The sequence below is a fragment of the Protopterus annectens genome, chromosome 3.part0, assembly GCF_019279795.1.
Source record: "Protopterus annectens isolate FY-2018-M chromosome 3.part0, PAN1.0, whole genome shotgun sequence".
NCBI lineage: Eukaryota > Metazoa > Chordata > Ceratodontiformes > Protopteridae > Protopterus > Protopterus annectens.
Genome location: NC_056731.1, coordinates 367836285 through 367851358, shown reverse-complemented (window position 1 = coordinate 367851358; position 15074 = coordinate 367836285). Strand labels below are relative to the sequence as shown.

General features: G+C 33.7%; 1 protein-coding gene across 1 annotated transcript in view; it reads left to right on the top strand.

Annotated features, from left to right (window-relative positions):
- The window catches only part of HECW1 (HECT, C2 and WW domain containing E3 ubiquitin protein ligase 1), a 2794797-nt gene that overhangs the window by 2661967 nt on the left and 117756 nt on the right, over nt 1-15074 (top strand). Inside the window, exon 28 of the mRNA XM_044065592.1 lies at nt 5355-5553. Within this exon, the coding sequence (XP_043921527.1) occupies nt 5355-5553 (199 nt within the window). The remainder of the gene's footprint in view (nt 1-5354; nt 5554-15074) is intronic.

The following is a 15074-nucleotide window of genomic DNA, read 5'->3' as shown; positions in this document are numbered from 1 at the left end:
GGTGCCTATGCCAATGTGATGCATGTGCAACCACTACTAACTACTGCAGAATGTATTGATTTTCACTTGTAGTAGTTCTAGTTTGTTCAAAGACATGCAGATTAGCTTTCCTCATTATGGTTATCATCATCTTCTTTCAGCTGTTCCCGTTAGGGGTCGCCACAGTGGATCACCTGTTTTCATTTCTTCCTGTCCTCTGCATCTTGCTCTGTCAACACCAACCACTTGCATGTCCTGTCTCACCACATCCATAAACCTTATCTTAGGCCTTCCTCTTTTCCTGTTACCTGGTAGCTTCATCCTTAGCATCTTTTTCCCAATATACTCAGCATCCCTCCTCAGCACATGTCCAAACCAACATAATCTTGCCTCTGTGGCTTTGTCTCCAAACCTTCCAACCTGGGCTGACCCTCTAATATACTTATTCCTGATCCTGTCAACCCTCTTCACACCCAGTGCAAATCTTAACATCTTTAACTCTGCCACATCCAGCGCTAACTCCTGCCTTTTTGTCAATGCCACTGTCTCCAACCCATATAACATAGCTGGTCTCACTACCCTCTTGTAGTCCTTCCCTTTCACTCTTACTGGTACTCGTCTGTCACAAATCACTCCTGACACTCTTCTCCACCCACTCCACCCTGCCTGTACTGTCTTCTTCACCTCTCTTCCACACTCACCATTACTCTGAACTATTGACCCCAAGTATTTAAACTCAGCCACCTTCACCACCTCTACTCCTTGCATCCTCACCATTCCTCTATCCTCCCACTCATTCACACACATATATTCTGTCTTAGTACTGCTGACCTTCATTCCTCTTCTCTCTAGAGCATATCTCCATCTCTCCAGGGTCTCCTCCACCTGTTTCCTACTCTCACTACAGATCATAATGTCATCTGCAAACATCATAGTCCACGGGGATTCCTGTCTCATCTCGTCTGTCAACTTGTCCATCACCATTGCAAATAAGAAAGGGCTCAGAGCTGATCCTTGATGTAATCCCACCTCCACCTTAAACACATCCATCACTCCCACTGCATACCTCATTGCTGTCATACTACCCTCGTACATATCCTGTACCACTCTTACATACTTTTCTGACACTCCCGACTTCCTCATACAATACCACAACTCCTCTCTAGGCACCCTGTCATATGCTTTCTCTAAGTCTACAAAAACACAATGCAACTCCTTCGGACGTTCTCTGTACTTCTGCATCAACACACTCAGAGCAAACATCGCATCTGTAGTGCTCTTTCCCGACATGAAACCATACTGCAAACTTCCTCATTATGGTTATAATGACTCTAAATTATAGTTTCCCATATCACATAAACAGTCTTTTTGGCTGCAGTTCTAAGCACCAGCTATGGGATTATTTCAGAAACCCTAGGGATATCATTGTACACTGCAGGTCAATACACTGCAAGGTGGACTACTCAGTGTTTACTGCACAAAGTATGGATACCATGTTAAAAGCTCCTTTTCTTCTTATGGGTAAGAAATCACAAGCAAAGACTAGGCAGATTAACTAGCAAAATTAAATTTATCTACAGACACAAAGCCACGTGACTGTAGTGCTAGAAAAGTCCAAACTGTCAAAATTAGAACATTTCCTTTTAGTCATAGTTCTGCATTCCACAGCAGAACATGGGAACACATTGTGCCCAGCTACTTTACACCATATGATAAGGTTTGTGTGTTATTCATTGTACTTACTTCCTAAATGTACTTCCTGGTTTTCTGCAGCTCAGCCAGTCAGCATTTCACTGACCATTCAGAGCATTCTAATGTAATGCTGTGCTGGAAATTAACCAAGCAGTACCAGCAGTAGCAGCAAGTTTCCATTCATAAAGCAGTTTCTTATTGGTGCCTCATCTTCAGATTGCAGATCAGCTCTGGTCACACCACGGTACTGCTAGATCATGAAGAACTGGGATCATTTTCTACTAAGGACAGCTAGCTGTGTTCATCTTGAATGTCACATTATTTCTTTCAAGGAAAAGCACAATTACACTGATCTTCCAAAGTTTTATTTTGGGCTCAGCCGCTTCTTGACTAAATGAGATGCAACTATTCATAGTATACCCAGCTCAAATTTTCTTTTACTAAACAGACTCCTGCTGCAGTTGTGATAGCTGATTAGTGTGGAAAATGAAACAGCTGTCATATTTATTCTTCACTAAGCAGCATTTTCTGAAATTATAATCATTCATTTTTAAAAATGTAAGTAATAACAGTCTAAGGAGAATAGTCATTTCTCAAGTAGTATTATTTTAGCTAATTCACTGCTGACTCAAATCATTTTTCTAAGCTGCTTAGTGAAGAAACAAATTGCCTATGTGTTGTTTTCCTCAATAAGCCTTATGTGTAAATAAATAAGTACTACAACAATATACTTGCTGGATAAACATCAGTATAACTCTATCCACATATACATTTTCTCATTAGTTGCTTTGGGTTTTCACTGTCGCATCGTATTTAAACAAAAAATGTAGACACATAAAGAATTCACAAGTAGTCCTGATTATCAATAATTATACCATGACCACCCCATTAATATTCCAAAACGTGCACGCTGATTGGCCAGCGTGCGCATTGTAAATCGAGTTATACTAATGGAAAAAGGTCTGGTCGCCCGGACTTTTTTCCGTTAGTATAACTCTATTTTTAAAACACTGTCTCGCTATGTTAAATGGGTTTAACATAGCGAGACAGCTTTAAAATAAGCAACAGAGATCTCTGTTGCTTATTTTAAAGCTGTCTCACTATGCTAAACCCATTTAACATAGCAAGACAGGTTTTAAAAAAACAAGCAACGGAGAAAGCAAGATCTCATTTGCTTTTTTTTTACTGTTTCGCTATGTTAAATGGATTTAACATAGCGAGACAGTTTTAAAATAAGCAATGGACATCTCCGTTGCTTATTTTAAAGCTGTCTCGCTATGTTAAACCCATTTAACATAGCAAAACAGTAAAAAAAAGGCAACGGAGATCTTGCTTTCTCCGTTGCTTTTGCCCACAGCTCTGATGTACCGCGCAGGCGCGCAGTACATCAGAACTGCCGCGGATGCCAGACATCTGTGGAAGGGCAGCAAACAGGCATTATACTATGCCATTATTTAAAAAAAGTAATAGTTTCTTTTCTTAAATAATGTCATGGTATAATAGCAATAACCCACTTCTGGGTGTGGGTAATGCTGTATTTACCCACGGTTGGCTTTGTTTGGTCCCTCGGGCTTCGCCCTCGGGACCAAACCACGCCAACCGTGGGTAAATCAGCATTACCCACACCCAGGAGTGGGTTATTGCTATAATAACAGTATATCCCACTTGCTGTGCTTTTCCTACTCTAAGCCCCCAATTTATATATATATATATATATATATATATATATATATATATATATATATATATATATATATATATATATATATATATATATATATATATATATATATATATATTTATATATATATATATATATATATATGTGTGTGTGTGTATGCATATATGTATGTATGCATATATGTATATGTATGTGTGTCTGTGTGTGTGTGTGTGTGTGTGTGTGTGTGTGTGTGTGTGTGTGTGTGTGTATATATATATATATATATATATATATATATATATATATATGTATCATTTTAAGATTCAGTCTATGTGCAAATAAATACAACTCAGTCAGTACTCCAGCTAGATCTCCATTCTCTGCTGAAATGAAAGATGGACCATTTCTAGTGCTGCTCTTTTGATTTGTGTAAGCATATGATTGAATAAGTTAAAAACGTTATTCAAGGTTTTTACCTCATTCCTTTTCCGGAATGACTTCTCATTGTCAGGCCGTGATAACGGCATCCTCTCCCTCTTCCACTTTCTCCTAGTCTGCTGAGACTTTGATTGTCTCTTCAAGGTAGGGGTAAAGGGGCTGAATGTAACATCATTGGATATTCTAAAGGGAGTAACATTGAAGCTGAAATGCTCATCCACCATTGCTGGAGTATTATCTAGCATTAATACCTTTTGCACTTCATCTACAATTTCCTGTGAATGTTGTATACTATGCTCTCTGTGTTTTAAATAATATGATCTGTGTTTCAGCCATAAAAAAAGCATTCTCATTCTGAGTCTTTCAAGTCTGTTTGTAACTTCTGTTTTTAGTTCCTGTCATACTTGGTTAAAAAGTCAATATTCTATCCAATGTATCGTTATACGCTCCTTATTGGCATACATTGGCTTATTTCATACTAGTTATATTATAATATTACATACTTTTTTAAGTGATTTGTCAAAAAACAATGATGTTATTTTACAATGTCAGAAGTGCGAGCAGAATGTCTTTGGCTTATTAGCTATATGTGGTGTTTAATTTGCTATCCACTAAATGATAAAAACTGTAAGAGACAGAGAGACAGGTTCCAAAACAGTGGCTGTCATTAAGTCTGCCCTTATTCCAAAAGACTTGCTTTCAAAGTTAGTTACTCACTTCGGTGTAAGGCCTCTCTATAAAAAGTCTTACACCTGTGGCCAGATTCCAAAAGACCTGCTCTCTGTTTAACTGGCTCTAAATCTTGTTTAACTGGCTCTAAGTGTCATTTCACATATTAAACTTAAGATGTATGAGAAAATATGGGTAATTTCACAGTGTAATTCTGCAGATACTGGAAGATAAGCCAGGGAACCTTGTTGGCTAGGCTTACATAGGCCCTTGGGCCAATAGCCTAGTACCTGCCCTTGGGCCGATAGCCTAGTACCTACCTATGAACCTATAAACCTATGTAGTTCAAAAAGTATTATGCTTTTTCTTTTTTTTTTTTTTTTTTTAATGGAAGCAGTGCAACTTTAAAAGAGTGAGGCTGGTTAATTTGCAGACAGTTACAGATAACTAGTAATAATGTAGCACTTTATTTATTTATTTATTTATTGCATTTGTTTACCAGGAAAGTCCACTGGGCCTAAAATAGTCCATTTTCAGTGGAAGCCCAGGGAGAAAAGCTCCGACAAGAACATAGATACCGAAAATATTAAACATTAATTGGTACAAAAGTAGATACAGTGTTACAGATAGTGATTACAGTAATATATACTGAATATATACATAAAAGCAGGAATTTTGTTGGTTGCCAGATGAATTCAAACAGAGAGGTATAAACAGAGATATATTAATCAGCATTATTGCTAGATATAGCTTTAGCCACTCTTTAGAAATATGTGCTCTCAGAATGATTTACACAAGTAAAACCACACTTGCAATGAATTTTTCTACAAGACTCTAGCTTGTTTACTACTTATGCATAGTATACAGATTATGTGGCTACTGATAGTTTTGCAATTTGTTTTTAATTTTGTAGGATACCATGATGGACATATAGTGATACGATGGTTCTGGGCTACAGTGGAGAGATTTAACAATGAACAGCGGCTACGCTTACTTCAGTTTGTGACAGGAACATCCAGTGTTCCTTATGAAGGCTTCTCTGCACTCAGAGGTAGTAATGGACTTCGAAGATTTTGCATAGAAAAATGGGGAAAGATTACATCACTTCCTAGGTACAGTATGCATTTAATACAATTTTTAAATTACACTGTAATCTCATTTGTAGGAAGACAGACATTTTGAAGAATATTATAACTCTCCTTCATTTGTGTTGCAGTTTGAAGAGCTAAGCAAACTGAACAAGATAGTATAATTTATGCCCAGAACTGTAACATATCCAGATACTATAAAACAAAAGTTACTTTTTGTAGTAGCACTCCAAGTATTAATACTTATTGGTTAGTGCTGTAAGACAAACATTTATCTGTGAATTGTTTTTGGTGTCTCTGGACTTCTTGGCTTCTTACTTATTTATAGGGATGTTTGAAAAATGAATTTTAATTGTTCCATAACACTGTGCTGTTATTCTGATGCTTACTGTGATGGATTTGAAGTCTTCTTAACACACTCAGTCTTGCTGGCTGGATTCTGCTGAAATCAAAGTTTGGTTATAGTTGCATTCACAGTATGTTGCATACAGAAACTTGCAGAATATACACTGATGAGAGAATATACTTTGCAGCACCTGTCTTTAAGAGCAGTAACCAATAACTTTTTATAATAAACCACACGTACTTCTGTTACAGCTTCAGAAAATGTTTTACTTTACTTCTCATATAGTACAGATGATGTGAGAGATATAACATTTACTTCAGGACAAAATGTATCCCTACCAATACCCCTAACATAACTGGATTTAATACAGAATTTATATATTTTTAGTTAAACACACACCCTCTTGGTTTTGGAAAGATACTGCCTTGGTGACACAAATGCTGACACATCTGTTCTTGTGCAAATGCTAAGTAAACTGTCTTCAAGGAAACACCTTGTGGATTAGAAAAACATATTCTTAAATTGTCTTAGAAAAACATGTCCTGTTGTCAGTTCTTTAAAGAAAGCAAATTACATTCTTGTCATGTCTATAAGAAATCAGCTTTCTTGATGTGTGTGTAATACACTCATAAGCAAGTTCCTTATTTTTTAAGCCACAGTCATTTAGTATGGATGCTAATTGCATATTACTAAACTCTGTTTCTGCATTTAAGCAAACTTTATCTTATTCCTTATTTATGTTGCATATTTGTAACAAAGTTACATTCAACCTTAATATCTTGTTTAGCATAATCTTACAGTTCCCTCTTTTTATTTTTTAACATACTCAAAACACTTTATACTGATATGTATTTTGATCACATTATATTAGGAAACAAAATCTTTAGTCTTCTTTTTATACACAAGTCAAAATGCAATTGTACATAGTTAATACAATGATATCAAGCATTACAACTAAAACTGAATGTATTTAACAACTTTTTCTTTTACAGACCATTCTGTGAAAATATTTCATCAGTTATGAGCTGTCTGCTTTACTTTAATTTTTTTTTAACTTGATTAATTTATTCTTTTGCAATCACAGAATTTAATTTATGACTTAGTACTCTTTTATTAACTCTTTGCACCTGTTGAATTAACTCTTTACTTTTATTGATTATTTTATATCAAAAGGTTAGAGACAGACTAATATCTATAAAAGGCAAAACCTATGTGCTACTCCAAGCATTTATACACTGCTGAAAATATACAGTTTCAATGTCATTTTAACCATAACATTGTGGTCATGTCTCTGAACTGCCCATTAACATCTTGGTTGACAGTGAAGTGAACATAAAGTACTGAACTGGGCTTAGATAATAAATGTTTGAATGTAATTATTTCAGTATATTTAATACTTGAGGATTTTAAAAAACATGATGTATATACTAAAGAATGTTATATACATATTAGTCCATTAGATGTATGAATACAATATTTAATTTTCCTTTAACTAACCAATAAGATTCCAACTTAAAATCAGTGATAATATTACAACTTGACAAATTACTTTTGAACTTATTACAATGTATCTTGTACAGTAAGTATTTACACAGACTGTTTGCTATTCATGTATTTCAACCTAGCAGCTATCCTGGACCCAATTTATTTAAAACATGTTTTTTCACACATATTTGTTACTAGACTTTAATTTCATTTGTACTGGATTATTTTGTATTTGTACATAGTCCAATCTACAAATTTAGTAACATTAACATCAAGCAAAATCTTGGAAAATTCTTATGTTTCTTTAGAAGTATCTAGTGGAATTGCCACCAGAGGCAACTACATACCCAGAAATTAGAAACATTTATGTTTTTTGCATACCAACATTGTCTTGCTAAAAACATATTAAAAATAGTGACCATTCTTGCTCAATTTTTACATATCTTTACTTTCTCTTGTATAGATTTAATAAAGCAATTTAAGTCATCTCTTGTATAGCTTTACCGTTTAACAGGTTGTAAATACAATTTAATATTAAACAATACAATAATAACTAGAATGATAGCTATTAGCAACTTGTAAAATATCTTATCCTGTCAGGTTTAATCTGTTTACCAATATTTTGAATGCATTAATACCGTTTTTTCCCTCCCCCCTGAAAGAGTATTGTCAAGAAGGAATTAGATATTATTTCTTCCTGTAGCTTTATTTATACTCTTTTGCAATACTGCTCACATAGTCAGTGTAAAACTGAGAAAGTACCCTTCCCCTGTAGTATTGCACTATTGTTTATTTGCTTTATAATGTATGTCAGCCCAACACTTTGGTTATACATTTGCTTTATTAGGTTATTAAACTATAGACCTTTGTCTGATTTGATCATCTTTTCTGTTGCCTTTGCTGTCTACATCTACTAGTAGTTATTTGTACCTTCCTGTATAATTGATTTGAACTGTATATATACTATAACCCATCTGTTGGCCATACTTGATGTAACTGAGTTTTTTTTACTTTTATCAGTGACATATATGCACAATTGTGATATTTTATTACAATTACCAAATAATGTTGCATGTGAACATTTTAACAATTATGTTTTAATAAAAATAAGTTTTTAGAAAAACTCAAGCCACTTGTCTGGCAATCAGTCTTGTTTCTTATCTTATCTTTCCAACATTTCCTGTAACTATTCATCCAGTCTAGGAAGGTCTGAGCTCACATTTCAGTTAACCTTTTTAGCATTTTTCCTTTAATCATCTGTTAGTAAAATGCAGTTGTAAAACACTTCTTATTATATTTGTGATTTGCATAACTATGCAAACTAAACATTATTTTACAATTACCTTACATATTTTTTAACTTTTGATTTCAGTATTTTTTTATTTATTTAACTGTTCTGTCATTCATTTTACAAAGACTGTTTGACTAATTCCATCCGTGATTTTATTTCTTTTTAAAATGCAGAACTTTAACTTGTGTGGTGTTACTATACAATTATAAAAAAATGTAAAAAAAAAAAGATATTAGCTTAACGAACACGTTTATATTTATATTATTTATATTTGCTGTTGTCTGCCTGTTATTCTTGTGCATTGTATAAAAAGAAAATACATGCATGTCAGTCTTGTCACTTTAAATCTTTATACAAGCATGTCAGTGTTGTGACTTTAAATCTTTACTCATTAACTATTTTTATTTAATTTTTTTACACTAGAATTGTTTTATTTACCTTATGACTATGCTATGAGAATGACAGGCATACGCTCTACTCTACTGTAGTACTGATAAATATCTTGCTTTAATTGAATGGAAGTTTTAAACATTTGAGAATGATTTGTATTTTACCATCCTACCATGTATGCTTAACCATTTTCAAAACACAAACATATTATAAAATATACCTCTTTTGTACAGATCAGCTGTAGCTTCCTGCTCTTTCCCAATGTATGTAGGAAGTCAGTCTCTGTCAGTTTAGCTAATCTATTTTCTTCATCTTGTAACTGCTGTTGAAGTGTTTCCTCATGGTTTGCCTGGTATGTCTCAGGAACCTGTTCTGCTGAATCTGAAACTCCTATGCACTTTTGAAAAAATGTTTTTATAACTTGTCTAAACTTCCTGAACTCATTCTGTCTGTCTCTTAGAAGTTTATTACATTCTTTTGTAACAAAATATACTAGAGGACTTGTCAGTAACTGATTTGACTCCTGTTGCTACTCTGAGATTAACATTTTACATGTGGTGACAGGACATAACTGTTTAACATCTGAATCACACAATAAACATTTGTCATACTCCTCATGGTTTTCTTTGAGATACCAGTCAAATATTGTAATACATTTGCATAATGCCTTACTATCAACCTACCCTACTAAGGTTTTACATTTACTAATATGCTGTGTATACCAACATTGCAATTTACTAAAGCTTCGTTTATTCCTACACGAATTATGTTTAAAAATATCCAGACTGTCTAATAATATGCAAACTGTCTAATAGCATCCACACTAAAAAATGTGACACAGAAAAAAGTCTTACCAGTTAGCAAGAAAACAGGTGATCAGGCTGTTGTTGCTGATGGATGGAAATTTTTCAAAGTCACTCGAGAAGCAGGTGAAGCACAACAGGCAGCAGACTGCTATGAAAGTAGATGTCCACCTTTTCTTGGCATTTATGGCACTGCACTTTCCTGAACTAGTCTCACTGGATTTAGATGTCAGAAAAAACTTTACTGCTGCAAGCTGCATAAACTGGAATACTTCTGTTTAGGATTTACACATACGTACAAATGTTAGCTACTGCAGTTTGACTGAAGTGACCCTGTGCAGGGCTTACTCTTCCCTCTGTGTTCGAGGCAGGTAGGCTCTCCATTGAAAAATTAACTTTAATCGCGCTACAACACTTGCTGTTACTGTGATGCTTACTGTGATGGATTTGAAGTCTTCTTAACACACTTAGTCTTGCTGGCTGGATTCTGCTGAAATCAAAGTCTGGTTATAGTTGCATTCACAGTCTGTTGCATACAGAAACTTGCAGAATATACAGAGAATATACTTTGCAGCACCTGTCTTTAAGAGCAGTAACCAATAACATTTTTATAATAAACCACACGTACTTCTGTTACAGCTTCAGAAAATGTTTTACTTTACTTCTCATATAGTACAGATGATGTGAGAGATATAACATTTACCTCAGGACAAAATGTGTCCCTACCAATACCCCTAACATAACTGGATTTAATACAGAATTTATGTATTTTTAGTTAAACACACACCCTCTTGGTTTTGGAAAGATACTGCCTTGATGACGCAAATGCTGACACATCTGTTCTTGTGTAAATGCTGATAAGTAAACTGTCTTCAAGAAAACGCCTTGTGGATTAGAAAAGCATATTCTTAAACTTTCTTAGAAAAACATGTCCTGTTGTCAGTTCTTTAAAGAAAGCAAATTACATTCTTGTCATGTCTGTAAGAAGTCAGCTTTCTTGATGTGTGTGTAATACACTCATAAGCAAGTTCCTTTTTTTTTAAGCCACAGTCATTTAGTATGGATGGTAATCACATGTTACTAAACTCTGTTTCTGCATTTAAGCAAGCTTTATCTTATTCCTTATTTATGTTGCATATTTTTAACAAAGTTACATTCAACCTTAATATCTTGTTGAGCATAATCTTATGTTTTCTTTTTTTTGGGTTTTTTTTTTTTTTTTTTGCTATGTCTTTCACTACTGCTGCACTGTATACTAGAAAAACTTGTTTTGCAAAATTTTTTTAGGTCCATTTTCAGGGAGGATTCTGACTTTATAACCACTAGGGCAAGGATATGTATATGTATACATGTGTGTTTGTGTGTGTGTGTGTGTGTGTGTGTGTGTGTGTGTGTGTGTGTGTGTGTGTGTATATATATATATATATATATATATATATATTATACATATACGTGTGGGTCCCTGTCACAGGCTTGAATTCTGACAAACTCGAAACTGAAAAGATTGCTCAAAAGGCATAGACGTTCATTGTGCGGGATCACAGTACACTGAAGATTGGGGTTTTACTTCCTCTGCACCATACATGATACAATCTCAGAGTTTTTACATATAATTAGCAGCAGGTGTGGGGAAGCAGACCCCCACATAGGAGTGGCAGGGGGGCATGTCCCCTGCAAAAAAGAAGGTGTTGTGTTTATGCATTTTTTTTTCGAACTTGGGATTTCAATGTTTTCGGCTCAATCTTTTTAGTGTCAAGCTTGTGAGAATTTGAGCGTACATACATACACACACACACACACACACACACATATAGGTCCCTTTCAGTTTAGAAATTAAGCGTTGCGAGGAAAAACAAACCCAATAAAAAGAATGACACTGCGCTATCTTCTCAGGCAACAAAAGGAGGAAACGCAGTGTAACAGCAAATCCAGCCAGACGTTTATTGAAACAACTCACAAAACATTTCGTGGTGCATATATAATCCAATGTTAAGCGCTTTCACCTACCAAATGTAGGCTTCTTCAGAACAAACTTATTTTGAAATTCACAATTTAAATAACCTTTTTGGCGCGAAACAACAACTACTAGAAATTGTACTTTAAGTTGTACGCACCTTGGTATTTAATTAAACAAATGGATTTGTGTGAATAAAAAATAAATGGATTGGATATGTATGAATAAAATATATATATATATATATATATATATATATATATATATATATATATATATGTCACTGATGGTATTATAAACTCCTCTATATACGCACTAAATAGATAACAATAACAACAAAATTCATTAATGAAACATATACATCAATTCGTACCTTAGAATATGCATATGCAATATTCATAAAATGTGCATATGCAATATTCATAAAAAGTGTTCCCATAATCCATTCAAACTTCTGTTAATAGGTAACCCTTAATAGTCTATTAGTTGAATATATTAATAAAATAAAAATTGAACAATTGTTATAATATAAAAATATATAAAAAATAGTTAAAACATAGTTAAAACATTAGAAAGTTCGTGTGCAATGTTTATATTGAATGTGGTTTACTGACAATAATACGTTAAAATTAATAATGTATGTAAATATTATGGTATGAATATAAATATGTAAATAAATAAATAAATGATTAATAATAAAAAATAAAAAATATCCATAATATTACATAATGTAAAATAGATTCATTATTAATGCAGTTGATTAAAATGTGTTGGTCAGTGATTTCATTTATTCAAAAAATGTATCATGATGTGATATGTTAGCTATCTAACCATAATATAACATTCATTGTATGTGGAAAAAATTAGTGTGTATCAGATACAGTGTTGAAAAACTAGTGTGTATCAAATACGGTGTTAAAAAATTCAGTGTTAAACAATTCAGTATTAAAAAATTCAGTGTTGAAAAATTCAGTGTTAAAAAATTCAGTGTTAAAAAATTCCCCTAAAAAAACTATTGATATTTGTGACTCACTTCAAGAGGACATTTACTGTTTAATTAACAAGGGTTTTACTGCTATAGAATCATTTAAACCAGGTGCTGTGGCTGCGTCAGTAAATAACTGCCACCATATTTCCTTGTAACTTAATAAATCTTTGATACTACCCCCTCTCAATTCTGGTTTGATATGTTCTAAAATGCCAAAAGTAAAACTGTGTTTGTCACCCTCACTTTCCACATGCCTATACAGGGCATTATTAGTATCCTTTCTTCTAATACAGTAAGAATGGTCGTAAATTCTCCTTTTAAATGCCCTCTCCGTTTTTCCAACATAATATGCTGAACATTTATCACATTTGGCGATATATATAACAAAAGGTGTATTACAGTTAACCTTAGCAAGTCTAATTACTGTCCTATTACTGTTATCTAAAATGAGTTCAGTTTGCCCCATAATATACTTACATTGGTTACCATTACCACATCTTTTGGTAGATGTTAGTCCTGTACTTTCCCCTCTTTTTATGTTGGTCTCTTTGCCTGATTCTAAAATTCTCTTCAAATTATGTGACATCTTGTAAACTATAAGGGGTTTGTCTCCTAATATTCTAAATATTTCAGGGTTCACTCGATAAATACCCCAATGTTTCTCCAATATTTCCTTAATTTTGTTTACAAAGGGTGTATAAGGTAATATACATGCCTTGTAATATTTACTAATTTTGGTTGGTTCTTTTTCTTGATCTACTGGGCTGATTGCACCTAATAGAGGCTGGTATTTTAGTTCTCTCTGCTTTGTTTAAAATATTCCCCTTCAAATAGTATAAAATTGTTCTCAAACACTAATGACATGCAATCCATAATCAGACATGTTTTGTCCCAGTCAAGGTTGGTGTGTTTCCTAATACTTTCACAAAACATTTCCAAACCTTGTCTGTTAGGGATGCAGGAGAATAAATCAATGACATCTATGTATCTAGGTGGCAAAGGGTTCAGCAAGTGTTCCTATATTTGCCAACCTTGTAATGTTATATTGGGAAGAAGAAATTTTTTTAAAAGTGAATTATTTGCACGTCATTCATTACACAAGGTTTTTAGATGATATTTATATTTTATGGAAAGGTAACATAGGAGAGTTGAACAAGTTTATAACCTTTATCAACAATAGTAGTGATTTTCTTAAATTTACTCACACTATTAGTAGCAAAGGTTTAGCATATCTTGATACTATTGTGACTCACGACGAAAAAGGTTTTAAATCAAATATATACAGGAAAAACACCTTTTCCAATGATTATTTACATTATGACAGTAACCATCCTAGGAAGATGTTGCGTAACATTTTTAAGGGTCAGATAATCAGGGCGGCCAGGATGACATCTAGGAATGAAGAAATGCTTGCAGAGGTTGAGTACATTACTAACATGTTTAATGAGAGGAAATATAATAAAAAAATGTTATATGATGTTAAACAGTATGTGATATCTCAGAGAGAACTAAAATACCAACCTCTATTAGGTGCAATCAGCCCAGTAGATCAAGAAAAAGAACCAACCAAAATTAGTAAATATTACAAGGCATGTATATTACCTTATACACCCTTTGTAAACAAAATTAAGGAAATATTGGAGAAACATTGGGGTATTTATCGAGTGAACCCTGAAATATCTAGAATATTAGGAGACAAACCCCTTATAGTTTACAAGATGTCACATAATTTGAAGAGAATTTTAGAATCAGGCAAAGAGACCAACATAAAAAGAGGGGAAAGTAGAGGACTAACATCTACCAAAAGATGTGGTAACTGCAACCAATGTAAGTATATTATGGGGCAAACTGAACTCATTTTAGATAACAGTAATAGGACAGTAATTAGACTTGCTAAGGGTAACTGTAATACACCTTTTGTTATATATATTGCCAAATGTGATAAATGTTCAGCATATTATGATGGAAAAATGGAGAGGGCATTTAATAGGAGAATTTACGACCATTCTTACTGTATTAGAAGAAAGGATACTAATAATGCCCTGTATAGGCATGTGGAAAGTGAGGGTGACAAACACAGTTTTACTTTTGGCATTTTAGAACATATCAAACCAGAATTGAGAGGGGGTAGTATCAAAGATTTATTAAGTTACAAGGAAATATGGTGGCAGTTATTTACTGACGCAGCCACAGCACCTGGTTTGAATGATTCTATAGCAGTAAAACCTTTGTTAATTAAACAGTAAATGTCCTCTTGAAGTGAGTCACAAATATCAATAGTTTTTTGA